Source organism: Opisthocomus hoazin, chromosome 14 (assembly GCF_030867145.1).
Source record: "Opisthocomus hoazin isolate bOpiHoa1 chromosome 14, bOpiHoa1.hap1, whole genome shotgun sequence".
Lineage (NCBI taxonomy): Eukaryota > Metazoa > Chordata > Aves > Opisthocomiformes > Opisthocomidae > Opisthocomus > Opisthocomus hoazin.
In genome coordinates, this window is record NC_134427.1 from 16,787,364 (window position 1) to 16,800,764 (window position 13,401).

The 13,401-nt window shown below is 44.7% G+C and overlaps 1 protein-coding gene and 1 long non-coding RNA gene across 3 annotated transcripts; one reads left to right on the forward strand and one right to left on the reverse strand.

Moving 5' to 3' along the window:
* Positions 1-1,272: 1,272 nt before the first annotated feature.
* On the reverse strand, positions 1,273-5,177 carry LOC142363107 (uncharacterized). Of its 2 annotated transcripts, none has more exons than XR_012765500.1 (4): positions 5,099-5,177; positions 4,904-5,000; positions 4,524-4,796; positions 1,273-1,847 (listed from the first exon to the last, which is right to left on the reverse strand). It is a non-coding gene; the product is annotated as an uncharacterized LOC142363107 (long non-coding RNA). The 2 variants fall into 2 exon arrangements; XR_012765499.1 differs by having other exon boundaries at positions 1,273-1,868.
* Positions 5,178-5,327: 150 nt separating this feature from the next.
* PGRMC1 (progesterone receptor membrane component 1) lies at positions 5,328-10,655 on the forward strand. Its single transcript, XM_075435544.1, has 3 exons — positions 5,328-5,699; positions 7,511-7,666; positions 9,527-10,655. Exons 1-3 carry the CDS (start codon positions 5,381-5,383, stop codon positions 9,625-9,627), a joined length of 576 nt encoding a protein of 191 aa, XP_075291659.1. The 5' UTR covers positions 5,328-5,380; the 3' UTR covers positions 9,628-10,655.
* The last annotated feature ends 2,746 nt before the right edge of the window (positions 10,656-13,401 follow it).

Here is a 13,401-nt window from a genome sequence, read left to right on the forward strand (position 1 = left end):
CCAGGTGGCAAGGCCCCACCTCCCACGCGCGGTGTGGGCGGTCCCTCGCGGGAGCAAGCGTGGCGGCGCGGGACGCCCCCAGGGGCCGGGGCAGGGCGACGGGGAGCGGGGCTGCCCCAAGGGAGCCCACGGAACCGGGAGACCTGCAGGCCCGCCTCCGGCGCGCTGCCCCAGCTCCAGGGCACGGCCGCTGCCCAGCAGGGCTCGTTTGCGTGGCGTCTCTCAGCCTGCGGGGTGGCTTCGGGGGTCTGAAAAACGTTCCCACGGAGGACGTTCCACAACGAGAACGGCGGGAAAGGCGCCCGGCCGGGAAATTAACAGAGGGTTAAAAACTGGATTCCGCTGGGTGGGTGCTTGGCCGTGGAACTTTGCATCAAACTAAGCACGACAGAGCTGCCTTCAACTCTCTAACCGAGTCAGAAAACCAAAGGTAAAAGGAACCATTTACAGAACAGATGGACATTTGGCTTGCACCTGGAAGCGTATCTAAGCTAACTAGACACCTAGATGATTCTAGAGAAAAAAAAAGCGATATTCCTTCCCTTGCTGCTGTTTTCTTCTTTTTACTCAGTCACCCCCATCTTGTCTGTGCTGCTCTGGATTTGACCACCTAGCTAAAGCACACCAAGCAAAGGCAGCGAAAGCACTTCGTAATCAGCTGGGGGTGGGAGAAGCAGATTTCAGCTAAATAAACTCAAATCGAGATGAGAATCCACGCCTATCTTGTTGCATTTCTGCCACTAAAATGTTCCAAGGTTGCACCTAGAAATCTCTTACCATCCTAATTTACTGATACCTCCCTTCTTCTAACCTTTAAATCTACTAACGTTGCAGTCGGTTGGCAATTCACACTGAAACAGACCGACTGCTCTGTAGCAGAGCCAGCACTCCACCATCGTGGCAGAGGAATCGCAGGCGCAACTTCAGGGACACAGTGACACGAGTGATGGTGGCTCATGCATCCCAAAATGGAATGTGAATGTATCTGCTGTAAGGAAAAAACGGTCCTTGTGAAGAACCCACATACATGCAACGGATGCCACTTCCCTATCCAACACTAACGGAGCAGAGACAACATTCCCTACTCCAACAGTGCGACCGATTTGACTCAATCTGTGAATGCGCCAAGTTTTCTTCATGTCATCTGGTCATTTTTGCTACATAAAACCCTCCTGGCTCATCAGACCTGTAAGCAAATCCAAGGAGTTATTGTCAGGAAGTGAGGGATTTTATTTACTCTTTCCGTGTCAATCAGTGCACTTTCGAGGGACACTAAGATTTAATACACCACAAGAATCACACGCAGACTTGTGTTTTCTTTTTTTCTTGCCTCTTCCAAAAGCATCTACAGCTTACCCGGATTGTTTTTTACATCTGCTGCCTTTCAAAAAAGGAGCCCATACAGAGAATTTACACCTGGATTTTCATCTATAGTGAAAAGACAAGACACCTCCGAAGCACATACTGACCAAGCAAGCTTTCTTGTCATGGTGACTGTCAGTCCTGTTTGGCACAACTGAACCGAAAACCACACTCTGGGCAGCCTAAAGGACAAGTGAGCGAGGGGCGAGGTGAGGCTGGAGCGGAGGGGGGAGATTTTAGCTGCAAGCCCACATCAGTACGTTTCCGAGGAAAGCAATTCTCCATCTTGAGCAGCCTCTGCCTTTCCAACCCTCTCTGACACATTTTCTAAAACTTGGTAAAAATTCCCATCTGGAGCTGCTTTATGCTGCAGATGTTTACACATATATCTCCAGGAATGACAGGAACTTGATAGCCTTCAGCATAGTGTCATCTTCACGTTGCAAAGTTCTTTCTTCTAGCACTTAGCTGGATGAAGAACACACCTATAAAGTCAGAAGATGCAACTGAAAAACAGAGAGAAATGTGACAGAGATGGAAATAAAAACTAAAAAAAAGAAGGAAGTCCAGCAGAGAGATGGTTTATGCTTTTGATCTGAGGACTAGGTGTAATTCAGGGCATTCCTCGGCCAGGTGCCTGCTCTGCGCCTGGAACAGACTCAGTCCTGACAACAGCGTACTACAATGCCTGCTGCCAGCATTAGGAGTGCATTTTGACCTGCTGGACCTTTGCAGTTCAGGGAGGGGTTCTGTTCTCCTCGCATAGGTAGGCACCAGTCAGTAAAAGAAGAGTGCGATTACAGCTCCTCATCAATTCTTTCTTTTTTCTTGTTAGTAAGTTAAATTATTACTGGGAGCAGGGGTGGAGGGTGGGGAAGAGGGAGCAGTGATACCCATATTACACCAGCTGTGAGAAACAGGCAGGTATGATGGTGCTTGCCTGTGTAAATTTATTGGATAGTCTCATATAATACATTGTCTCTCTCTGGTGGGCTTGAATTCCTTCTGTGCTTGTAAGGTGCATTCAATCTTGCCTTTCAGTTTCTTTATTTAGCTTCCCAAGAAGTCTACCAATTCCAAGAGGCCACTGGACCAGAAGGCAAACACTTCTCTCTGTGGCTGCTACTTGCTGTTACAAGCTGTTTGTAATGCAGTCCTATGGGACTTCACTGAAGTCTCTCAAATTCTCAGGTGGGAGTTACAAATCAGACTTCAGGCTGGCCAGTAAAGATCTAACTTGCCCGTGGTTTTATTCGTTACCAGTTCTCAGGAAGCTCAGAGGCTATGATACCTCATCTCTACTTCAGAAATGCTGGGTCCTTGCAGGTCAAATGAAAGCCAGCAATAGTTCCAGGTGACCAGAAGCTCGGGAGTCTGCTCACAAGCAATGCAAATTAGGCATCAGTATCTTTGCAAACTTCTGAAAACTACCTTGCCATCATAGTTTGAATTAAAATTGTCAGTCAGGTAAGTTAGAGAAAAGAATTCCTGTGGAGGGCTTCCAAAGGAACAATGAGAGAATGTGAGGACCAAAACCAGCTTGGCAACAATGGTCCCCGTGTACTCAGCCAAGGTAAAGCGTATCATGGAGATCCTAGGCAAAGCACACTAGTTTAGAAGCATTAAATATGCTCTGAAAGATCCACTAATTCTACCAGACAAGTTCCAAAGTGGTAATAGAGCAGTAAGAAGAATACTGAGGTGTAGTAGAGCTAATTTTGCTTTATCTCTAACAGATTTATGTTGGTTATAAAAAAAAAAGTAGGAATATTTTAAAACTGTTTGAACTACAAACTACTTTGAGTCACCTGTGTTCCAATGTTTTCTTCAATTAATAAGAAGAAAGCACTATATTAGAAATGCTTTATCAACCCATCTCATCGATGTTGTTAACAGAATGGTTTCAAGGAGGAAACTATTGTTGTCTATAGAATGGAGAGGAAAACCTGTGTGGGAGCACACTAATGCCTGTGGTGTTTAACTGGAGCTGGGGCCAACTCTGCTAACTAGAACCTCAGTTCCATTTAAAGGAATTGCCAAGTAAGCTTACTAGCGAGAAATGTATAACACAGGGTTCATGAATTTAGGTAATTCTGACTGACGTATCAATATTTTATTTATGCCCATTTATTTATAAATATCTGTTCTTATTTTTTCTTAAATAAGATGCATTCTGAGGCATTTGAATATTATACGATATGCTGCCAGGTAAGAAAAGAGCTTGAAGTTGGGCAACTGTAACTTGCAGTACCAGTGCTCATGTTCCAGATAACTTGATTCTATCAATCTTGGAAATGTTCCCTGGCCCTTCTTTATCTGAGAATGAACTGTTCTTGGATGGTTTCTGTAGGATACTAGGCATAAACAGAGCTTCTTTTTCCCTCCCTTCAGTATCTGGTTCATGGTCAAATTCAGGGTTGGGGTTGTTTTGGAGTCCAGGTTTTTTCCTCTTTCTTGAACAAAATGTGTTGTAAAAAACTAAAAGAAAAATCTCCCTTCAAATTTCTGGTTTTCCTACATCTATTCCTCTAACATGTAATACCAACACGATGAAGTCTAATAGTGTCATGCCTACAGTGAGCAGAATTAGCTGTCATCTAGGTAACACAGGTCCTACTTTGAATAATTCTAAAGATTTATCTACTATCCTAAATAGGGTCAAAACGCAGACCTGCTTTGTTACCAAATACAAATCTCAGTCATCAGATCAATGAGACAATGAGTTTTTCAAGTTACACAGGAGGTGGAAGCAAAAGTCAGTGCATACCAGGGAAGGACAGAGGAAGGTTCCAGTGCTGATCAATAAAACAAGGAGCTTCCCGAACCAGACAGCAGGTGGATCCAAACCCTACCTTGCAAGAGCCAACATGTCCAAACACCTTAGAATCGAGACGTCCTGAGCGTATCCCAAAAGGCAAAACTCTTTTATCAGAAGCCCCAGTGGCCCACAGAGTTAAAATTTTCCTAGTACTGAGAATTAAGAAGTAAATGAAATGCACTGCTTTTGATTTTATTTAACCAAATGTTCCAGTGAGGGGTTCAGTAAAAGCGGCCTTTGTCCACCGAGGCAGCAAGACGAACCGCCTGCCAAGCCGCAACGCAAGCTCAGGGCTGGTACGCTGCACTGCTCCTCCACGCGCGCCCTGAGTGGTATTACTCACCGCATAGAGGGGACGGCGACATCCTGACTGGGCACTGGCTTGTGTTCTTTGTGGCGGGTGGTGAGGACACAGTTTGCGGAGACAGCTACCCAGACCCAGAACGTGGCTCCTGCATTCCCATGGCTGATGCCAAGGAGTGGACGCCACCAGCAGCGCTCCGCTGTGCGCAGGACTCCGGCTGCTCCCTCTGAACACCGTGTGGAGTCAACACATCACGTTAGTGCTGCCTTCACCTGAACTTTCACTTCACCAAAATCTCCACTGGAAAGAAGTCTGAATAAAGAGGGCCATGACTGGACGCTTTTCTTTTTCATGTTAAAATAGCACCTTGTGGTTGCTGCTTCTGTGGTTTTGGGGGCCTGGGGGGGGGGGGGTATTACCTGAATGGGAAAAACCCAGAAGAATGGTAATTTCCTCTCATTTTTCCTACTTCGAGTTTGGCGCGATGGCTTGTGAGCGCTCCGAAAAGATCCTGCCCTGTCAAGGAAGGGGGGACGCGCCCTAGCACCGGCCGGGACCGGCGCGCTCCCAGCTGGCCTGCTGCGGGCCTACCGCAACCCCGAGGTTATTTTTACCGAAATTTCTGTGAAGCCGCGCTGCGGCGGCCCGACCCGAACCGCGCCGCTCCCGCCGCCGCTCCGGCGGGGAATGGCGGCCGCGCTCCCCTCAGCCGCGCTCCCCGCAGCCGCGCCGCGCCCGCAGCCGCCGGCCGCACAGCGCCCCCAGCTGCCGGAGACGGGCAAGGCGCCGCGCTCCCCCACACCGGCGCCGGCAGCCCTCAGCCCCGCCGCCCCGCCCCTCCGCCCCGCCCCGCGCCGCGCCTCGGAGCCCGCCGCGGCGGAGCGCGGCCGAGCCCCATGGCGCACAAGGAGGCGGCGATGGCCGGCGAAGAGGCGGCGGGCGAGGGGGGCGGCCTGCTGCTGGAGATCGTGGGCTCCCCGCTCAACCTGAGCCTGTTGGGCCTCTGCCTCTTCCTGATCTACCAGATCCTGCGGGGCGAGCGGCCCGCGGTGCCGGCGGGCGAGGCGGACCCGCCGCCACTGCCCAAGATGAAGCGCCGGGACTTCACGCTGGCGCAGCTGCGGCCCTACGACGGGGTGCGCGACCCCCGCATCCTCATGGCCATCAACGGCAAAGTCTTCGACGTGACCCGCGCCAGGAAGTTCTACGGGCCCGGTGAGGGCCGGGGCGGGCGGGGGCCGGCGGCGCGGCGGGCCCGGGGCGGGTGCGGGGCCGGCGCGGGGGGGAGGGGAGGGGGAGTCGGCGGCCGCCGCCCTGATGCCGAACCCGCCTCTGGGCCCGCGGAACGAGCGCTCGGCCGGGCTCGCGGTCCGGAGGCCTGGAAAGGCTGCGGCTCTCGTAGAGCTGGGGAGGGCGTGCGCGGCCGGCGGTCCCGGCGCCGGGTAGACCTGGCCCCCCGGCTGAGGCGCGGGTAGGGGCACCGCTGCTGCCCGGGCTCCAGGGCCGGGCCTCGATGGCGTAACAAGTCCGGCTTTGGCATCCCGCGTTGCTTCGTTGGCCTCGGGTGCCTTTGCCTGGCAGCAGGAGCCAAGTGTTCTCTCAGTGTTTGCATTCCAGTCCCAACTCTTCGTGGACATCGCTCTGTTGCATAATATTGATACTAAATACTCGGCAATTTAGATTAAACCAGCTTCCTATCAGGAGTGCAGGCAGTTCAAGTGTGCAAAGATTGAATAAGCTGTGCAGAGGCTTATGGAGCAGCTAGCGATGAGGTGGGTGGGAGTATGTGCACCCAGGATTAATCACCTCCACTAGGACATGGGTTTTTGTTTGTAACAGAGGCGAGGCCTCCTGTTAAAAAAACTTCCCGAGGCTTGCGAATTTGCACCAGGATCTGTCTGGCATAACCACTTTTGAGCAGTCCAGACAGCTGCTAGCTGCAGGAGTGAGCTCAGAAGCAAGGAGAGTAGTGCAGGAGACACCATGTATTTGGACGCGTGATGAGGTTATTACTTTTGGTCCAAACATAGACTGGAGACTGTCGCTGAGCGATGCTGGACTGTAACTTTGCATTCTGCAGCACTCAAGGTGATAACATAGAGCTGAGTTAGATGTGCAGCTTTGTACTTGTGCAAACTAAAACCACTTGATTTAAGGACCATGCTTTGGATGCTGCCTTCCTTGACAACAGTAAAAGCTGCCAGTTGTATCTAATTTGGTAATTACCAAATGGTTCATCACAGCGTCTGGCTGGTTTGGTTTTCGTTTTATGGAAAAATAAGATTCTTGTGATGAATTTAGGAAAAAACTCACTGTGGTAGGTGTGGAAGATGGCATGCTCTATACAGTAACAAGAGTTCACATCTAACTTCTTTAAGCTCCCTTAATCGGAACTTTCAATGTCTAGTTGCAACATGTGATATCTCCATTTTCGGCTTGTCATGCCAGCAAGTTATTCATTAATGAAGTTTAGCAAGAGTCTGTCTTGATATCTCTGATCTACTGTGAGTTGCATGCTTTGATCATTTGAGTTCATCTTGCATTTTGAAAGTTTTAACAGATGTTTCTTCCAGTCTGGTAATTTCTGATACCTCCACCACGTTTTCTCTCAAGTCATCCTTTCAGCTCTTTAAATCAGGAGCATCTCTTAGAAAACTTCCATTTCACCTCAGATTTGCACATCCTTCGTCTGTTCCTCTTTCTGAGGATGTGCCTCCCAGTTTGTATGCTTATTCTTGCCCTGTTTGTACCTTCCAGGCACCTTATGTGGTTCATTGTCCTGATGTTTCAGCAAACTCAGTATCTCTTCCCATGGTTTTGTTTCATGTCCTCTTCTTCCATTTTCCCTTATTATTCCCTTATCAAGTAGAATAACACTTAAAAACATTTCAGAAGTTTGAGGCGCCTCTGACCCGCAGGTCAGGGTAGGAACTCACCATCTGTTTCAGTCTGGGGGCTCTGATCCATGAAGGTCATACAGCATCCATTACCTCTGTAATAATGCTGCTTATGTTTTTATTTTAAAGAGGGCCCGTATGGGATTTTTGCTGGAAGAGATGCGTCCCGAGGCCTTGCCACTTTCTGCCTGGATAAGGAGGCTCTGAGGGACGACTATGATGACCTCTCTGATCTCAATGCCACAGAGCAAGAGACCTTGAGGGACTGGGAGTCACAATTCACTTGTAAGCAATTTTAAAACTATTTACAAAGAAGTAGCTAACTAGTGTGTAATAAGAGAAGCAATGGCTAAAAGGCTGTTACCAGCTGGAAGCATTGGTGTGAAAACTTACTTTGAGTTAATACCTCAGTTTACAAAGTATTACTAGAATTACTGTTGCTCAAAAGAATTAAGAGAAATGTCAAGTTTTGCTTCTGCGTTCTCCCTCCCTCTGTTCCTTACAGAACAGTAGGAGAGAAGGATAAGATCTATAAGACCACCCAAAAAGTTGACAGGAATTGGAAATTAAGAGCATGTTTTTGGTACAGTTATGACCACATCTATATTAGATTTTAATGCTCTGAAAAATGAAGTTTATGTCCCATTCAGCTTCTCAGAAATAAGAATTAACAGAAGGAAGTCACTTTCATAGTTGCCTTGTTTTTCTATGCTTAGTATTAAAAGTTTAAAAAGGGCAATTCCGACTGTTTTGTGTCGTGTGCCTCAACTTGCTGCTCAAAAAGGAGAACTTCACAGGTCTATGGAAATTGCTGTGTTGACCTTGTACCAGGGCATGCCGGTTTTTTTTTCTCCTATGGTGTATCTTGTTGGTGAAAAATAATTCCTCCATACCCCATGATGCCTTTTAGGCAAGCGAACACCAAAGGGATAATTTCTACTCAGATAAGACAAAAAATAAATGTATCAGTTGTTTGCCTTGATGAATTTTTATTTTTTTATATATGTATGTATGGAAATTGCATATACAAAAAAATTAATATAGAAGAAATCAAATGCTTTTTGTTTTTAAATCTAGTGTTCAGTATTAAAGATTTACTATGACTAGCTAGAATGGAGCTGTCCTCCACATAATGTCATTAGAACATCTCGGTCCTGACCTGACGTGCCCCTACTATTTTGGCATTCTGTCTTAATCAAGACTGTTAATCATGCCACACTGAGTGGCAGTTTTATTACACTAACAAGTATGTCTCAGAAACCAGAACTATGCTACGAAACATCTGATCTAAACTAGTGTTTAAATCTACCTTGTCAAGAATTGGGCGTCAGGACTGACAGTGAACTGCACTCTTTTTATTACTGTTTCTAGCAAATATGGCAATTAGTTGCTTTAGATTCTTATTAATTATAACAACAATGCTAGTCCAAAATACCTGTAATCAGAGGTATGTTTTGCTTTGTTGAAGTTGACCGATGGGCAACACAGCAGAGCTCCGAGTTCTTAGATGTGTATGATCTTGGCGTTTTTACATGTTGAAAAAGAGATAAACGATAAGGCAAGAGGCTTAACTGCATAATCGGATAACAGATCCGCCTTTATCTGTGGGAGAAAGGATCTCTCTTCTGTCCTGTTGGATATTTTCAACATATATTGCAAAAAATAAAAACCCTTGAAGGCTGCGTACATGTGTGCACATATGTATATGCATGCATGTATAATACATAACGTAAATATTCTAACAATGCCATTGGTTGAAAAAATAGCTTTGACATTGGCAAGAAAAATAATCTAATCCAGGATTCTGTTTCTTTAGCTGGATGAGTCCCTCAGTTTACATGTGTCTTTACATTCATTCGTCTTTTGGCTTAGGCAATAGAAGAAGAATTATAGTTACATTCACTTTGCATGTTTCTTACACTTAACTACAACATTAATAGTAGTCCAGGTAGTTGATTTCAGATTTTGTCCTCCTGCCCAGTGTTCAGAATCAGTTGCTGACAGCTGTTTTATTTTAATACAGGCATTTTGTTAATTCAGGAAACAGACATAGGAGTTTAAAAGGTGTATCTTATAGGAGTTTAAAAAGGTACATCTTCAGAGTGGAAAAATGACTTGGATTCTGTTTGTTTTTTTTTTCCCCAGTTAAGTATCACTATGTTGGTAAGCTGCTGAAGGAAGGGGAGGAACCCACTGTGTACTCTGATGAAGAAGAAAAAGATGCCCAGGATGCAAAGAAAGATTAGAGAGTGCAGGGAGGAACCATCTATTTTTGAATCGTAAAGGATCATTTGTAACATTCCACTTCTATTTTAAAAGTTGCAACAGCAGCAATGCTTACAAAAGGTCCAAAGTTACAATTAATTCTTTCTTCTCAAAGGTTTCCTTTTAAAATTCAGTGGTAAACTACTAAAGGTCTGAGATCTGTCTTCCTTTAAACTTGCATAATCTGAAGTATGCAAAAAAAAGTCTGTGCTAAACTAAACTGCAATTTTGGCAATAACGGACTATTACTGTTTTTCTTCTGTCACCATTTAGCACAGAGTAGGTTGAAATCAGTTTTTCATTAACAACCTAGCACTGTGGACACAAGCACAAGAGTGACTTCACATATGCAACACAAATTCCACTAAAACTTGTTTTGTGTTAGCTTCTGCAGGATCTGGGCCTTGGGCTGTAATTCCTTTAGAAAAGGAACTATATTTTATTTGTCCATAAAGCATCATATGCATTTGTGATGCAATGTAATTCAATACTATGTAAGATAATTTGGCTTTTCAGGAGTTACATAGCGGCTTACAGATGAAACATTAACTGCTTTAAGAAAATATAAGGATTTTTGAGAGGTTAAATCACTTTTAGATACTTAAAAATTAATAAGAACTGATAAATACTTGATATAGTCGGTCATGCATAATTATGCATGTATTAATATTCTTTGTTTACTTTTAAAGCACATCTGAAGTGTTACAAAGGTTTAGATACTGAGTGTAACTAGACATCCGTAAAAACCAGGTACACCATGAAGCCTGACTCGGCTGGACTGCTGTTCATTCACTCTTCCTCTTAGTAAAACTCTTCTGTGAATTTTAATGAAATTATATTAAACAGGGAAGATCAGCTGCTGTTGATTCCTAGGCCTAAAAAAGACTTGCTATTAGGCACAGTTGACAAATGCTCTTGTACATGCAGCTTTAACTAGCAGAAAAATGTTACCGGGCAATGTAAATTACACAAGTTTCCTGTACAAAATAAAGTAACGTGGTGTAAGCCATTTCTGTGTTGAGGCCTTTGTTGCTTTGGAGCGTTGCCACGAAAAGAAACGGCACAGTCTTATGCATAACCAGCAATGCTGTACCTAGGGGAACTGACCTTTGAATCGCTTTTCACTTACTTGCTCTCTTAGCTCCCATCTATGCTTAATTACTAGGTTTGTTCCAACTATGTAACCTTGTCTCCTACCAGAGGGGGCTGGGTAAATGGATTTGACCAAGGAACAATGTAAATGTGCTCCTTCATCATCCCACCTACTGCTGCAAGACTTTCTCAGAAATTCCAGGGAGATAACTAATGATTTGCTGATCCCTCGTAAACGTGTTGCTTCTCCAGGTGGTTCTGCGTGGGTGCCTGTCCAGTGTAGCTCCCTGTATTTGGTTTCTCTGTTTCGGCTCTTCAGCCGAGTTGTTCCTATTTGGCAACATGACCAAAACGATGAACCGGGTCCTGAGCGGGAAGGTGTAAGCTAGGCAAACCTGTTCGGAAGTAGCATGCATTGCACAACAGCAGCTTTCATAAACAAGTTGACACAACACGTTGAAGTGCCTGAGACCATCTCTGGTGAGAATGACTAATGTTCCCTCAGCCCTAGCACTTCCACGGCACTTTCTTTTGGTTACACTGGGCCTTCACATGATGAGTGCGGTTGTTTGAGCCAGAGAGCTTGCGTAAAGTGGTACTGTATGAACTACCTAATGAAGGTCTAGAGACAAATGTAACTCCTGTCAAGATCTTTGTGTTGCTATGTTATTTTTAGAGACATTTATACCCTTTGCAAACTACTACTAATGGTTTACCTCAAATTGGAAATGTGCTTTTATTTGTTTAAGGCAGACAATAAAATCCTCTTGCATAATGGTGCTGTTTGTTTTTATTTATTGCAACTGAATGTGATACTTAATCCTCCCCCAGCGTTTCAAGTTTGGATTGTCTTTCTCCAATGTCTTACATTATCCAACACATAGACTGAGTAAAGTATGTTCTAGCTGAATGCCTGTAAATGCGGTTCTGTAGTATAACTTCAAGAGAATATTAAATACAGAACATATTCATGTTGTATAATATGCTTTGCTGTTGCAAAAACAGAGTTAGGCATTAAAAAGGCCCCAAAAATTGTTAACACTGAGCAAAAGATGGAGCTTTGGAAGGCTGTCACGTAGGCTGTAACCTACCCTTCAGTGGACCCAACCACTCGACTCTTACGTTAGTCTGTAACATCCTATGGAACTGAACACTATTTTAAGTACTAATCTGTATGCTGCAACATGATGCATCACAAAGAATAGTAACAATAAATAAAAACTACCCAGAAAACTGGCAGTAACACAAGGCAAAGCTTAACGTTAAGCATCCGTGCCTCTTGAGAAGGAAGTATTACACTTTGGTAAGACCACTGCTTTTTCAGAGAAAACAAAGAGAATTTATTGTGAAAGGGGAAGCAGCGAGTCACAAAAGCAGTGGTTTCATGAAGCAGCAGGCACGGATTTTATTTTCTTCTAAAGTGCTGGAGAAAATGGATGGGTTTTAGCTTCTTTTTTATTCTCTGTTCATTGCAACTTGATCCCTTCCTTCAACAGTGACTGGCTGCAATGACTAAGCGAAAAGAACCGTGCCAGGTTGCTTAACAGATTGTACATGAACCAAGGAGGACACAATGACCAAGCACGAGCAGAGGCTGTCAGCAATTTCCCTCACCCCTAGTGCCCAAACACCCGCTACGTGTGTGTGTCACGAGGGCATACGTGAGGAGCTCTAGGACAAAGCAAAACAATCAAGTAGCATCTCATTTCCAACTCGTTCTGGCACACTGCCACCTGCTTTGTAAAATTCAGGTATTATTTTATCTGGATGCTACTTGCTCTTCATCATCTTTGTTAGCTCTTCTGCTCTGTCAGTTAAACAAAAAGTTGAGTAATGAATGCTTATGTCAAGAGTTATGCAAGGGGTTTTACAAAAGGTGAGGCATTTCTACACATTGCCTGGAATCTCTGGATTAAGAAGAAAGGGCTTTATATCATAATTGCTGTATTCTTGGATTTCAAGCAGACAGACTTGATGTAGTAACAGGCATCGTGCTTTAAAAACAGCCTGTAGGATCCTGACTTCGGCATCCAGCACGAGGTGCTACCAAACCAGCCATGTATTTGTCATAACAAGCTCAGTTCAGACAGCTCCCCAAGAATTCTGCTCTCATCAGCTCTGTGAGGAGGCATTTTCACTGGTTCTGTATGGAAAGTCAGGTTTGATTGCAAGATCTGCAGTCTCACAGCCCTACTTCATACGTGTTGGAGTCAACAGTGTTTCCATAAAAAAACCCCTCTTGAAATGCCAGCACACGCCAGGCTCAAATGGAAAGATGTGAAATTATGCCAGCAATATTGTACATTACCATTGCTGAACTATATAAAAGCTGCTTTTAATGCATTTTTTCACCTATTATATGTTCTAAACATTCTATAGCTGTCATAACTGAGATGTGACATTTATTCCTACAACTACTGAAATTTAATCTACAAAGCTATGTATTTTAAAAGTTTTAAAGCAAACTGTTATATGTATCTTTAAAGATTGCCCTTCAGGTTAATAAACAGAATTACACTGAACAGTCCAGCGTATGAAAGGATGGGGCTCAAATTAGTAAAAAAATTAGTATTAAAACACCTGAAAATAGGTTGTAAATAATGCCACTTGTAAACAAACAGGAAACCCAAAAGTTCTGTTTCAGTATGAATATTGCAATGGTG